The sequence below is a fragment of the Eptatretus burgeri genome, chromosome 13, assembly GCF_056783735.1.
Source record: "Eptatretus burgeri isolate ZD-2024b chromosome 13, Ebu_testis_v1, whole genome shotgun sequence".
NCBI lineage: Eukaryota > Metazoa > Chordata > Myxini > Myxiniformes > Myxinidae > Eptatretus > Eptatretus burgeri.
Window position 1 is genome coordinate 2,574,522 of NC_140973.1, and position 13,911 is coordinate 2,588,432.

A 13,911-nucleotide genomic window follows, 5' to 3' on the forward strand; every position below is an offset into this window, starting at 1 on the left:
TGGTGCCTCACTCTGGCCTCAATCACAGAAAGGGAACAAGAACAGGGTGGCTTCAGCTGCTGATAGACAAACAGGGGATGAGGGCATGGCAGGATCCAGGGACGATGGACAGGCTGCAGGCACGACAAAACAGGCACAGGTGAGAGGCAGGCGAGCAGGCCGATCTCCTTCATGAACTCTGCTCAGTCGGCTCTCCTCCGAGTCCACGATCCTTCTCAGGCTCTCCTTAGACTCGTGATATTTCTCAGGCTCTCCTCAGACAGTGCTCCTTCAAGTCCACGATCCTTCTCAGGCTCTCCTCAGACTCACGATCTCCCCAAAAAGCACCGCACCGGCTCTTCCTCTCACAATCTGGAAAACACTCCACCCCAAGAGGCATCCATAGCTGTGCTGCCCCCTCTCCATTGCCTCGCAGATCCACAATGCCATCTGGTCCCACCTGGCGGGACATTACAAGGGGTTATCTATCTATAATTCCAGCAGTGTGTGTGTGTGTGTGTGTGTGTGTGTGTGTGTGTGTGTGTGTGTGTGTGTGTGTGTGTGTGTGTGTGTGTGTGTGTGTGTGTGTGTGTGTGTGTGTGTGTGTGTGTGTGTGTGTGTTTGTCTGTGTGTGTGTGTGTGTCTCTGTCTGTCTGCGACCACCGTTTCTCAACGACCGCCAGTCCGATCTGATTGAAACTTTCCAGGAATATTTCCGGGGACCCGCTGATGTGCCTTTTCAAGGTTTGATATTAATCGGACAAGCGGTTCCCAAGTTACGGCCATTTATCTGTCGACCAATGACGAGACACGGTGCTATGACGTCACGAACGACGTCACAATTAATGTTTGTTTATTTATTTATTTATTATTTTTATTTATTTTGCATGATTGATGGTCCGATCTGATTGAAACTTGCCAGGAATATTGCTGGGGACCCGTGGATGTGCCTTTTCGAGGTTTGATATTAATCGGACAAGCAGTTCCCAAGTTACGGCCATTTATCTGTCGACCAATATCTGCGAGAGAGGGGACGGGAGAGGGGGGATGAGAGTGGGGACGAGAGAGGAGGGGGGGAGAGGAAGGGCGAGACTAGGGGGGTTAGAGGGGGGAAGATAAGGGGGAGAGAGAGGGGCGAGAGAGAGGGGCAAGAGAGGAGGGGGAGAGAGGAGGTGGGAGAGAGGATGGGCGAGACTAGGGGTGAGAGAGGGGGAGAGAGAGAGGGGGAATAGAGGAGGGGTGAGACTAGGGATGAGAGAGGGGGAGAGAGGGGGAGAGAGAGGAGGGCAAGAGAGGGGCGAGAGAGAGGGAGGGAGAGAGGGGGAAAGGGGGTGAGAGAGAGGGGCTTCACAATTCAAGAGAGGGGGAGAGAGGAGGGGCGAGAGTGGGGCGAGAGAGGAGGGGGAGAGAGGAGGGGGAGCGAGGGGGAGAGAGGAGGGGCGAGAGAGGAGGGGGAGCGAGGAGGGGGAGCGAGGAGGGGAGAGAGGAGGGGCGAGAGTGGGGGCGAGAGAGGAGGGGGAGCGAGGGGGGTGAGAGAGAGGGGCGTCACAATTCTTCATTTGATATGATGTCACAATTGACGCTGGGGACCTGAATATTTTTCCCAGGTGTTTCCCAAGTTCTGGCCATTTATGATACGGTTGGTCCGATCTAATTGAAATAATGCCCCAATCCAGTCATCGTTTACGCACCTACGGGCCCGCCCCTACGGGCCCATACTAGTATTTACAATTTCCTTAACCTTAATCCCGAATTCATTATTTCCACGCACCATCTGCTGTATGATGCACATTCAAACAAGACAATCCTGAAGCTGACGTGTCCCTGATTATTACATCGAGATGGACTAGCTACTCGTACTGGGACCATACTACTCTGCATTTGTATCTGTTCTAAGGTCATAGCTAACCCCCCACCCCTCCACAAACGTAACATATGTACAATTAGAATGTGCGTACGTCTACAAAGTATGTACAATTAGAATGTGAGTATGTCGATATAATACTAACTATAACACTACAGAAAACAAGTCTAGGAGTGGGTATGCAATCTTTGATCACTCATTCTAGTTAACATCACAAACAGTCCAGTGATATTGAAAAAAAAAAACATCTCACCATATTAGAGCATGATAGGCTGTGGTGTGGCAAGATGTTTTTCAATCAAGACAGAAGATGAACGTTTTGGGTGGATTGAAGACCAATTACCGCACTGTACTCCAAAGGAAGCTGGACATAACAACACACACAACACACACACACACACACACACACACACACACACACACACACACACACACACACACACACACACACACACACACACACACACACACACACACACACGTACTGGTAAGTACTTACATAAGTTATTATATTTGAAGTTATAATCTTAACTTATAAACAATTGCCTGATTTCCCAACTGCCCAGATCATCAGCTGGACACCGTTTATCATCGAGGTTTCGATCCTTTCAGCCCAGAACATCTCCAAACAGTGGATCCACAACCACAGTTGCAGGTCCACATCAGTGCATGACTCAACATCAATGGACGACAACTTCAAAGTTGTGTCTTGACAGTCAACACAGCAACGCAATATCCTTATTCAAACTTATTTAATTTTTACTTTTATTTAAAGTCTTACTACATATTAATAATTTTTATCATACACTAGTTTATATGATAATATTTTATATGAAAAACACTCTACGTTGTAGATAGATATGTCCATTACACAGCACCTCCATCTAACCATAAGACTCAAACTGTCACTCAAATCCTCTCTGATCTCAGGGATCCTCAGTAGATTGCAAGTAGCCAAATAATATAGCTGCTGTGATGGAAACACCATTGCTTTCACTTCTTTTCATGACCCCAATTATTACTTCATCTGGACTTTTGTCCGGTGAGCTTATGCGATCGAGCAGTGTCTGTAGGTAAGTGAGTGAGTGAATCAGTTACTGAGTGGTTTGAGTGACCGTTGCTCCTGATCCAGGTGAGCTTCAGGATGCTTCCAGGTGAATTTATGGCCCAAATCATTCATGAACCAGCTTGACATCTGACTGAAGGTGGTGGGAATTTGTTATTTTTTCCAGGGTACCAGCGATAACTTGCCTACTCCTCGTGAAAGACACTGTGGAATAGTTAACATCTACCAATGACCATTGCTGGCAGATGGGTCGACCGGCTTAACGTGCATCCGAGGGATGGACCACACGATGCCTCGTACTGCACATGAAGCATCAGAATGAAAGTTTATAGCTGGGCCAAAATTTGAACCCAGCAGACTAGACAGCTCGGTGGTTAGTGTGTTAAGCCTTGGGAATGGCACAATGTTATTGTAACGTCGCCATTGTGAGGTCACATTGGTTTTGAAAATGTGAAATGTATCTCTTTGATATTGAGGTGAGTTCCTTCGAAAGTGAAGCCATAAACAAGAACAGCTTGTCTATTTAACGTCGGTGTAACACGATTCTCTTTGAGTCACATGTTTAAAACGTGCCTGCTGCTTTCAGATATAAACAAAGTATATCATTTTAAACTATTTGTTTGTGCGCTCGTTGTGTTGATACTAAGAGCAACAATCATGTTTGCTTGTCAGACATCGAGACAGATCTATTTGCTAAACCATGGTGGGGGGGGGGGTACATGACGTGTGTGATGAAGGCCTGAAGCACACCATGCTGTAAGATGTGATGGATACTTGATTTCTGTAGGTGGAATAACAGGTGTCATGAGACATGACAGAAACATCACCGAACATGTGATACCCGTGCCAAGTCGAGCGGGTTGTACAAACTTATTTCTGGCACATCCTGGGGCTTCAATGTTCACTCTTTGTGATTAAACTGTTGTAAACATGAGAACGGCAAATAGGCAATAACTGAAGCAACCTTAGGCCCTGGAGTCCTAAATCTGCTCAAGTGTATGTGAGAGACATCATAACAACGAATAAGAAGGAAATTTGACGCAGGAGGAGGCCGTTCAGCCCATCATGCTTGTGCTACGCCAACACCAAATTAAATAAGTCTGTCAAACTAACGACTTATCTTTGGGTGTATGGGGGGGAGGATTAGGGATGAGAAAAGTGTGGCAAGCTCATAGACATCACCCATCAGGGTGTATGATGTTCAGTCGTTTTGGTCGGCAATCCTGTATTCCTTTCCCACCGATTGCACATCACCGTTATAAACTCATCGGCACCTTATTCATGTCGATCTCGGTTATTTTATGGCTCTCATGAAAGTGATGATCCTGATTTCCTGTGTAGAACTGCAGTTTGAAGCAAAGTTAGAACCTGGGTGGTCATTATGGTCACCGTGGGAGTCTTGCTCCCGCTCCTGTGGCTTGGGGTTCCGCGTCCGACGGCGGGACTGCACGCCACCAGCGCCCACACGCTACCTGACACCTGCTTGCCTCGGCCCAAGCACACAGTTCGAAGAGTGCAGACTGCAGCTTTGTGCAGGTACTTTGCTGTCGACCATTCATATTCACATATTTCCCCTATTTTGGACCTTGTTTCTGAAAGTTGTTGTTTTTTCTGTTTACACCATTGAATTTGCCTCTCACCATATAGGATAATATTACACTCATGGTTTCCTTTGCAACGTTGATATAAACGTACTCTTACAAACTATGGTAACTCGTATAACTTTCATACATAATGTTGAAAGCAAACAAACAAAAAACAAATGGTGAGAAAATCAAAGTTGAAGAATTAGGATAACAACCAAAGGAAACATGTTGATGACTGCCTCATAAGGATTCTTCCTGGAATTAACCGACCTGTACTTGTAACAGCCCCATCAATACGTTGAGCCTTCTGAAACGAGATCAGATCAGATTATATCAAATGTAAAATATTGGTGTTGAATTCACACAGCGATAATAAAGGAATGAGTTGTAATCGATTTGGTAAATGATCCACAAACAATTGTTCTTGTGAGAGTTGTTTTTGCAGGCCTTGCTTTCATGTAAACCTTGAGAGCCACAACAGCACGCTCCATCAGGAATTGGAAACCTTACAGTTTGACACTTGTATCCCATGGGATTGTATGAATGAAACACTTGTATAAAGGAGAACTCTATCCCGTCTCCATGTCATCGCTCGCTAACCTTTTTAGCTCACTCGTCCTAACTTTTCTCGTATCCATTTCTATTATTATTATATGTTCTTTTAAATTGTGATAATCAATCAGAGTTTGACCTGTACATATGTATATATATATATATATATATATATATATATATATATATATATATTATCATGATTTGAATGTCTTAATGTGAAAATCCATTTCAATTTCACTTTCACTCTGTGGTAGCAGTGGGTTGGGATCTGCAGGTCCTGAGTTTGAGCCCTCGTTGCCACTGAATTAACACCAGGAGGTTGACAGCCTGTAATCCTTCCGAGGTCGGCGAAATGAGTTCCAGTATACTGGTAATAGGGGCACTGCATCAGCGGCATAGCCGTGCCCCTAACCAATGATGCAACCAGCAGCCAAAAAGGCAGTACATGATGGGAACTCTGGGGTGTTGCACACGCGATAATGCTGCCTTTCTGCTGGTGTGGTTAAGCCAGCATTTAAAATGTATTTATTGATCTCAAATACAGTTCTTCTTCAAAGGCCACAGTTATTCCCATGTTATTATGGAGTTGGCCGGGGGAAGTTTTGGGACCAGGTATTTTACGAACCGGCTGGCCAGGCTGGATGTTCGACTTAGTAGTTCGGGCAGGAATTTGTAATTTGTTCATTGTGCCGGCGATAGCTCACCAACTCTTCATGAAGGACACTGTGTTAATGCCCAATGAATGCTGATAAAAGGGATTCCTGATTAACATCCATCCGAGGAACAGCACACACATTGATGAATCACCTGGCCTGCGACACACCGAGGTGACAGTTTATAGGTAGGTTGGGATTCAAACCCAGGCTAGACAGCTTAGAGGCGAATGTGCGTACCTCTAGGCCATCCTTCCATCCCCGATGTCAAATACAATCTGCTTTTTTTGTTGTTGTTTTGCGATTTATGGTGCTTTAAATTCTCATTCCTTTGTAAACCAGGCAAGACTTCCGGTCATCCTTATTTATCAACGTGTAAGAGATGAAAGATGACACTGAAAGTGCGATTACCAGCCAGGTGTGTTTCGCAGGTGAAGGTGGCTGGACATGTTGGTCAGCCTGGTCAAAGTGTTCAGGCCCATGTAGCTTGAGCCTCAAGACTCGCAGCCGTCATTGCACCATTGCTGAGGATTCACGGTTGTGCGTGGGTCCTCCGGATGAAAAAGAATCCTGCAGGATGCAGGGATGCCCAGGTATGATATTACTCATTGTCCAGATATCTTGTAGTAAAAGGCTCAATTGTATTTTTATTTTTATTTTTTTGCAGGAGAAAATTGCTCATGTTTGGGTATGTATGGGTAATACTAAATAAAATAAATAAGTGAAGACAAAATGCAACACTAAAAATGGCTTCTAAACAGTTACTCTGAAAAAATGGTAAGTTCAATCACAATGAGACAATGAGCAAGGTTATAATTAATGTGTGCAAATGTTAATTTTCAGGAGCAGGAAAGGAGACAATAAGCATAGATCTGCAGCAATGAAACTGCAGGACATGTACGGTGGAGAAAAATCTCTAAAAGTTCGGCAGATGCACCAACTGTCGGAATTATTCAGCTGAAAGACAATACACACAACTTCCCTCACCAGGAGGTACATGGTGATGAATTGCACATTAATTGTCAGAGGTACGAAGACTACGCTGGAAAATTCCATGCGGGCTTTTGTATTTGTTCCACACTTTCTCAACATAGTCGGGAACAATCCCTTGGACGTTACAGAGCGACAGGTGACACAAAGAAATGGCAGTGCACTGCACAGGTAAATTGGAATATAGTACTGATCTCCATAAAGGATTCAATTAGAGATCTCATTGTTCATGAGAAAGTAGGATGAAGTACCAATGTCAATGGTTCACATTATCTCATCGGGGAATACGGCCAGCTCTTAAGCCATGCTTCGCAAAGCAGACTTTTCCGGGTGGTTGCATCCAAAGGCCTTGCGGTGTTCTTTGATGACGTGGACCAAAGTCCTTCCGGTCTTTCCTATATGTTCCACACCACATACACATGGAATAGTGTATACCACACATGTGCAGTTATTCTTGTGTATTCTGTCCTTGGCGCTAGTTCATGCTCGTCTCCAGGTGTATGTAGGTTGAAAGTTTACCTTTACCCCTATCGATAAATCCTGCCAATCCTTTGGCATAATCCTGGCCAAAGGTAGTACACAGAAGACATTAGATCGTTCCTGTGCAAATTCCTGATTTCTTGGAGCTGCCATGACCATTTTGTTTTTTGGGCAGAGGTGGTCTTGATAGCCATTGGTTTTCCAGACCCATTTCAGATGTTTGATCTCATTCATCTTCCCCTCTAAAGTGGACGGTTTGTTTCTTGCTCTTTTCATGAGTGTGTTTACCACAGCTCTTTTATGGTGTGTGGGGTGGCAAAACTCAAAGTGAAGGTTTTTTTGTCTGGGTGGATTTTCCATATACCGTGGTGTTTAAACTTCCATTGGGGTTCCATCACCCTTTTACCCATGCTTCCTGTATATGACTGAAATGGCCTTACAGGAATATTGTGCCATATATCCTGAAGTACATTCCACAGTTTTGTGAGGTTAGTTGGGTTCCTCTTGTTCTCTGTTTTCAGGTAATCCAATATGGCCTCAATGGGACTCATGTCCAGACTCTGGGTGGCCATTGTAACACTTGGAACATACCAGCTGTAACCTTGTTTTCCAAATCCTGTTTTATGATATTAGAAATGTTATTTTTATTTTGATCTTGTTGAAAAATGAATCTTCTTCAGATGAAATTATTTCCACTAGGAACTGCCTGGTGCCGCAGTATCTGCTTGTACTTCTCTTTTGTTGGTGTCCCATTGATTTTAACAAATTTCCCTCCACCTAAAGCTGAGATACAACCCCAGTCACAGAACCTCCCCCATGTTCACCAGTGAGCTACAAACATTGTGTGTCATAGTGTTCTCCTGGTTTTCAGCGTACGAACTGGCATCTCTTGGATCCAAAAAGTTCAAACTTCGATTCATCAGAATAGAGTACCCAATCTCAGTGTTATCCTTCAAATTTCAGTCTTTTCACCTTATTATGTGTTCTCAGCAGTTGTTTCATTGCTGCACATCTGCCATCCAGACCTGCTGCAATCAGCCTTGTATGCACAGTGCTTGACAAGATGTTAACGTGCAGGCCTGTTCTCATTTCATTTTGTCAATTTCATTCGGCTCAAGTGCTTCTATTGCCTTTGGGGGGTTCTTCTGGGTCTTCCTGGCCATTTCTCTTCTTGCACCAAGCCAGTTTCTTTCAGGCATTGCAAAGTGTTCCTCATGCCATTGTATATCTTCAGCTTTCCACTATTTTCTTCATAGTGTGCCTTCTTCTCGCAAAGTTTTATTTGGATATTCACATAATGTTCTGTAGAAAGTTGCTTCCTTGACGCTTCCATGCTCTGTGCTCCGTCATCCTGAGTGAGTGGTCTGTGCTCTGTGTTCCGTCATCCTGAGTGAGTGGTCCGTGCTCCGTCATCCTGAGCGAGTGGTCCGTTCTCTGTGCTCTGTCATCCTGAGTGAGTGGTCCATAATCCTGAGTGAGTGGTCTGTTCTCTGTGCTCCGTCATCCTGAGCGAGTGGTCCGTGCTCTGTGCTCCATCATCCTGAGCAAGTGCTCCGTCATCGTGAGTGAGTGGTCTGTGTTCCGAGCCCCGTCATCCTGAGCGAGTGGTCCATGCTCTGTGCTCCGTCATCCTGAGCAAGTGGTCCATGCTCCGTGCTCCATCATTCTGAGCGAGTGGTCCACGCTTTGTGCTCCATCATCCTGAGCGAGTGGTCCATGCTCTGTGCTCCATCATCCTGAGCGAGTGGCCTGTGCTCCATGCTCTGTTATCCTGAGCGAGTGGTCCATACTCCGTGCCCCCATCATCCTGAGCGAGTGGTCCATTCTCCATGGTCCGTGCTCCGTCATCCTGAGTGAGTTCTTGTTTAATAACACCCGATTTCCAAGCCATTTGCCATATTAACATGTTTTCTAAATTGCAGAGCAAAATATTTTTCCACCTGTCACACGCAGCTGTTTATAAAGATTAATTTTTGGAATAAACCTATCCCTGAAATGTCTGGATAAATGCAAAGTTGTGTATCGGTGATAGTCAAGGTTTTTTTGGATGTCTACAGTACACACTACAGTCTGTAATCACGCTGATTCCAACCTGACGATTCCCGAAAAATTGCCGCTATTGGTCAAGCACTATAGTGTGTATGTGTGTGCATGTGTGCGTGTTGTTCAAAAAGCACGACATATTCTCTCTGCTACCTGACCTACCCCCACCCTTCTCGCTCTCGCTCTCTTTGTCCCATTCTTGCTGTACCTCCCCCCAATACAGTGCAGCACCCTCCTCCCACACACCTCTCTCTCCTCTCTCTCTCTCTCTCTCTCTCTCTCTCTCTCTCTCTCTCTCTCTCTCTCTCTCTCTCTCTCTCTCTCTCTCTCTCTCTCTCTCCGAATGAGTCTGGGCAGGGTTTGTCTCTGAACGTGTCTGGGTAGTGTTTATGCTCTGACGCGAGTTTGTCTCTGGATGTGTTCGAACGGTGCCTGTCTCTGGACCGTGTTTGTCTTCGTGCACGTCAGGGCGGTGTTTGTCTCCGTGCACGTCCGGGCGGTGTTTGTCTCCGTGCACGTCCGGGCGGTGTTTGTCTCCGGGCACGTCCAGGTGGTGTTTGTCTCCGGGTGGTGTTTGTTTCCGGGCACGTTTGAGCGCAGTGTTTGTCTCCGGATGCGTTCGAGTGTGGTGTTTGTCTCCAGATGCTTTTGAGTGTGGTGTTTGTCTCTGGACACGTTCAAACGCGGTGTTTTTCTCTGGACGCATTTGAGCACGGTGTTTGTCTCCGTACGCATTTGAGCGCTGTGCTGATGTCTCGACAGAAACTTGTCTCTGGGCAGCTTGGCTCCGTACGTGTCCAGGCGATGTTTGCCACCGAACTTGTCTGGGCAGTGTTTACGTCCAGACGGGAGTTTGTCTCCGGATGCATCCAAGCGGTGTTTGTCTCTGGGTGGTGTTTATAATATGACCGGTAGAAAATGGATTTCAGACATTATTTTGTTTCCATCGTCACTGTTATTCTATGTGGAATCATTTTGATGAGACGGTATGAATCATAATTAATTCTCCACTACACAACTGTCTTCCCTTCTTCTCACCTCTCACTGCCTTTGCTTTCCCTCCATCCCCACTCTCCCTCCCTGATCACTCTCCCCCTTTCCCTCCTCTCCCTCCCTTCCCCCTCCTCTCTCTCCCCTCCCTCTTCTCTCCTCTCGTCTTTCCCCCTTTACCTAATCACTCTCCCCCTCTCTCCCCCTCTCTCCCCCTCTCTCCCCTCTCTCCCCTCTCTCCCCCTCTTTCCCCCTCTTCCCCCTCTTCCCCCCTCTTTCCCCCCTCTTTCCCCCCCCCTCCCCCCCCCCTCCCCCCCCTCTCCAACCTCCCCCCCCTCAGTATTCCTGTCAGCAAAGCGACAGGTTGTATTTGCTAGGTAGATAAATAATTTAATGTTTTAGGTTGGTAGCGTAGATGGTAAAGTATATATAATATATAATGGCTTTCAAACGCATATACTGTACAATCCTGTCCTGTTCTCTCCCATAAATAGTTTTAAAATAAATACCAAAATTGGGAAATGGAATCACATGTCCCATGCTTTTTGGCTCTGATCCCAAAATCATGTGATGGGCCTAATATCCAGATATTATTACAAACATGGGCCAAATATGAAAGAAATGTGTCCCGTTATTTTCGAGTATAGACTGAACGAGCCCAAAATACAAGCCCCTGGCTGGGCTGATACCAACTGGAGCTTAATAACTGAGTTTTTTTTTCGGAACAGTTGAGAGGAAGTGATTGGAGTGCAGTGAAGAAATGAGATGATGAAGCCCCAAGGGTTTGCAATATGGCCACACAAACCCAATAGGAAAAATAGCTGTTTGAGTGAACTCTTGTACTTTCAACCAGCACACAAGTTGCACTTTCATGGAAACATTTACGATGATAAAGAGACAAATTGAAACCATAATTATCAAATTTCCAACATAACATCTAATTATAATCATGGGCATAAGTCTTTCTCAGGAAGGGAAAGCAAATTTCACTTATGTATCTCCAGGGAGGGGAAACGGTGAGGGATGAATTGTGTCGGCGAATGCTCTAACGCTTTGTGCTGAGATTTAATTGGATCTGCACTGAGGTTGAGTAAGCAAATTGACAACAATGAGATGATGCACTTCCATTAATGAAGTACACCCAGGGCAAATGTTTGGATTTGGAATGTCTGATGAACATCAGGAAGAGGAAAAGAGGGAAAGTGAGATGTGTATGCATATAATTCTAATAACATTCTTCTTAAAATTCGAGGAATCCCATCATAATTAGGATGCAACTTGATTTGCTCTTGTACATATCCATCCATCCATTGGGACCATACTCTGTGCAGAGCGTTGGTGCTGCCTCAACAGTCTCCTTGGCAATTGGGCACAATCCTGGGTTCCCATTAACTGATGAATGGTGTCTACATCTCCAAACAGTGACCTTTCTGAACAGTCAATTGTTATTGCAAAGATGTTGAGGAAAATAAATAATAACTTTTAAATCCTGCCATCGAGGCTCATGGGAAAGCAGACAGTAGGTCGAAGAGGATGCTGGAAGAAAACAAACCGACTCAATGATATTTTTAAGGGAATGTAATTAAAATATTGGAATAAACTGAAGCAACAGCCTCAGACATCAAGCAGTATAGGTAACCACATCAAGTACAATGCCTTTTGGCAGAAACAATGTCGGCCAGAGATCAAAATCAGCATTTTGTTGGTAGGTTTATATGTATGTATATATATATATATATATATATATATATATATATATATATATATATATATATATATATATATATATATATATACACACACGAGTTGTGTTCAAAAAGTATCCAACCTTAATTTTTCGTGGGTAAACAAATGAAGCTAGTGAGGCATGGTTTGGTGCGCATATGTAGGCGATCCTAATCCGTATGCGTGAATATTTTCTCGCCTGCAGAAGCTGTCAGTCACCGACAGACCGCCGATGAGTGAGGAAGTGTAAGTGAGCGCCGTCGGATTTTCGTTTTTGACAAAATGACGGATCACTGTGGTCTCATCGCCAGTGATCACTGTGTTGAAGAAGTTGGGATCGCTGTTCACAGTTTCCAGCATGTCCTGTGCGATCTCCAAATGGAGTTGCTTCTGCTCGATCGTTAGCAGCTTTGGCACGAACTTCGCTGAGATTCTCCTTAAGCCCAAATCCTCAGTCACAATGGAATGAACGGATCCAATGCTGACGCCCGCCTCGTCTGCAAGTTCTCTGATCGTGATTCGACGATCCTGCATCAGCAGGGTCCTCACTTGGTCAATGACGATCTCATTTCGGGATGTTGAGGTCCTACCAGAACGTGCTTCACTTTCCACTGATGTGCGACCATCTTTGAAGCGGTTGTACCACTCTTTTATCTGTGTGGTGCCCATTGCTTCGTTCCCGAAGGCCTGTTGAATCTTGCGGATCATTTCCACTTGGGAATCGCCAAGCTTTATACAAAATTTGATGCAGTGGCGGTGTTCAAGTTTTTCCGTCATTTTGTCAAAACGAAAATTCGACGGCGCTCACTTACACTTTCCTCACTCATCGGCGGTCTGTCGGCGACTGACAGCTTCTGCAGGCGGGAAAATATTCACGCATACGGATTAGGATCGCCTACATACATGCACCAAACCACGCCTCCCTAACTTCATTTGTTTACGCACGAAAAATGAAGGTTGGATACTTTTTGAACGCACCTCGTGTATATCGAATGATCAACGAATTCCCGTCAACGAATGAGGGGCAGAGCGATATGAGCGCAACAGAGTATGAATAGCCTGATCAAATGTCTGTCCATCAGCCAGACTTGCTTTCATGCTCTCTTTGATGACTCTGTTCAACCTCTCCACCCCACCATTGCTCTGCGGATTACACCGTGGAGTAAGGTGATATTCAATACCATTGGCTTTGAGGTATTGTGTGAATTCCTCAGATGTAAATTGAGGTCCGTTGTCTGTCACAATGGACTCGAGAAGCCCCTATCTTGTAAACATCTTGTCCAGGATGCTGATAATGGATGAAGTTGTAATCAAACTCGTAGCAGCGATCTCAGGCCATTTGCTGTGAAGATCATGGAGTACGATTAAGTACTTCTGGTTGTGAGGTGCAACTCAAACCTCACCGAAGATGTCCACCTGTAGCTGTTGCCACAGTTTCTCTGGCCATAATCTCGGCTGAAGAGGAGCAGGACGTGGATCTCCTGCTTTCTTGCTGAGGACGCATGCTTCGCAATTCTTCACAAACTATTCAATGCATGTGTCAATACCTGGCCACCAAACTGAATCGTGACATTTGTTTTCATTTTGATGATGATCCGGGGATGTCCCTCATGAGCGAGATGCATCACTCGCTGCTGTCGTTCTTTTGGGATCACCGCACCGGTGCCACGGGCGACACAACCTTCATCAAAGATGAATAGCTCATGTCGAATCCTGTAGGAGGGTTGTAGCTTCTCTCTGATTTGTTGAGGCCAGTCCATTTAGAGAAATTTGCACAGTTTGTGCAGAATTTCATCCTGTTGAAATTTTGATTTGAGCTCATCACGAATGACTAAATCTGCGGTGGCATTTGCAATAACAGTGTTTACAAAGGCGTCATTTTCACTCACAAACTCATTCTTGGTGTTCACTGCTGCGGTTTTACGACCGAGCATGTCCGCCACTTGATTACGGGACCCCGCCAAGTATTCTGTGTTCAAG

At 45.2% G+C, this 13,911-nt stretch overlaps 1 protein-coding gene across 1 annotated transcript in view; it reads left to right on the top strand.

Annotated features, from left to right (window-relative positions):
* Nucleotides 1-13,911, top strand: part of LOC147013677 (semaphorin-5A-like) — a 257,475-nt gene that overhangs the window by 169,023 nt on the left and 74,541 nt on the right. Inside the window, exons 19-20 of the mRNA XM_085851573.1 lie at nt 4,251-4,445; nt 6,135-6,296. Of these exons, the coding sequence (XP_085707699.1) occupies nt 4,251-4,445; nt 6,135-6,296 (357 nt within the window). The remainder of the gene's footprint in view (nt 1-4,250; nt 4,446-6,134; nt 6,297-13,911) is intronic.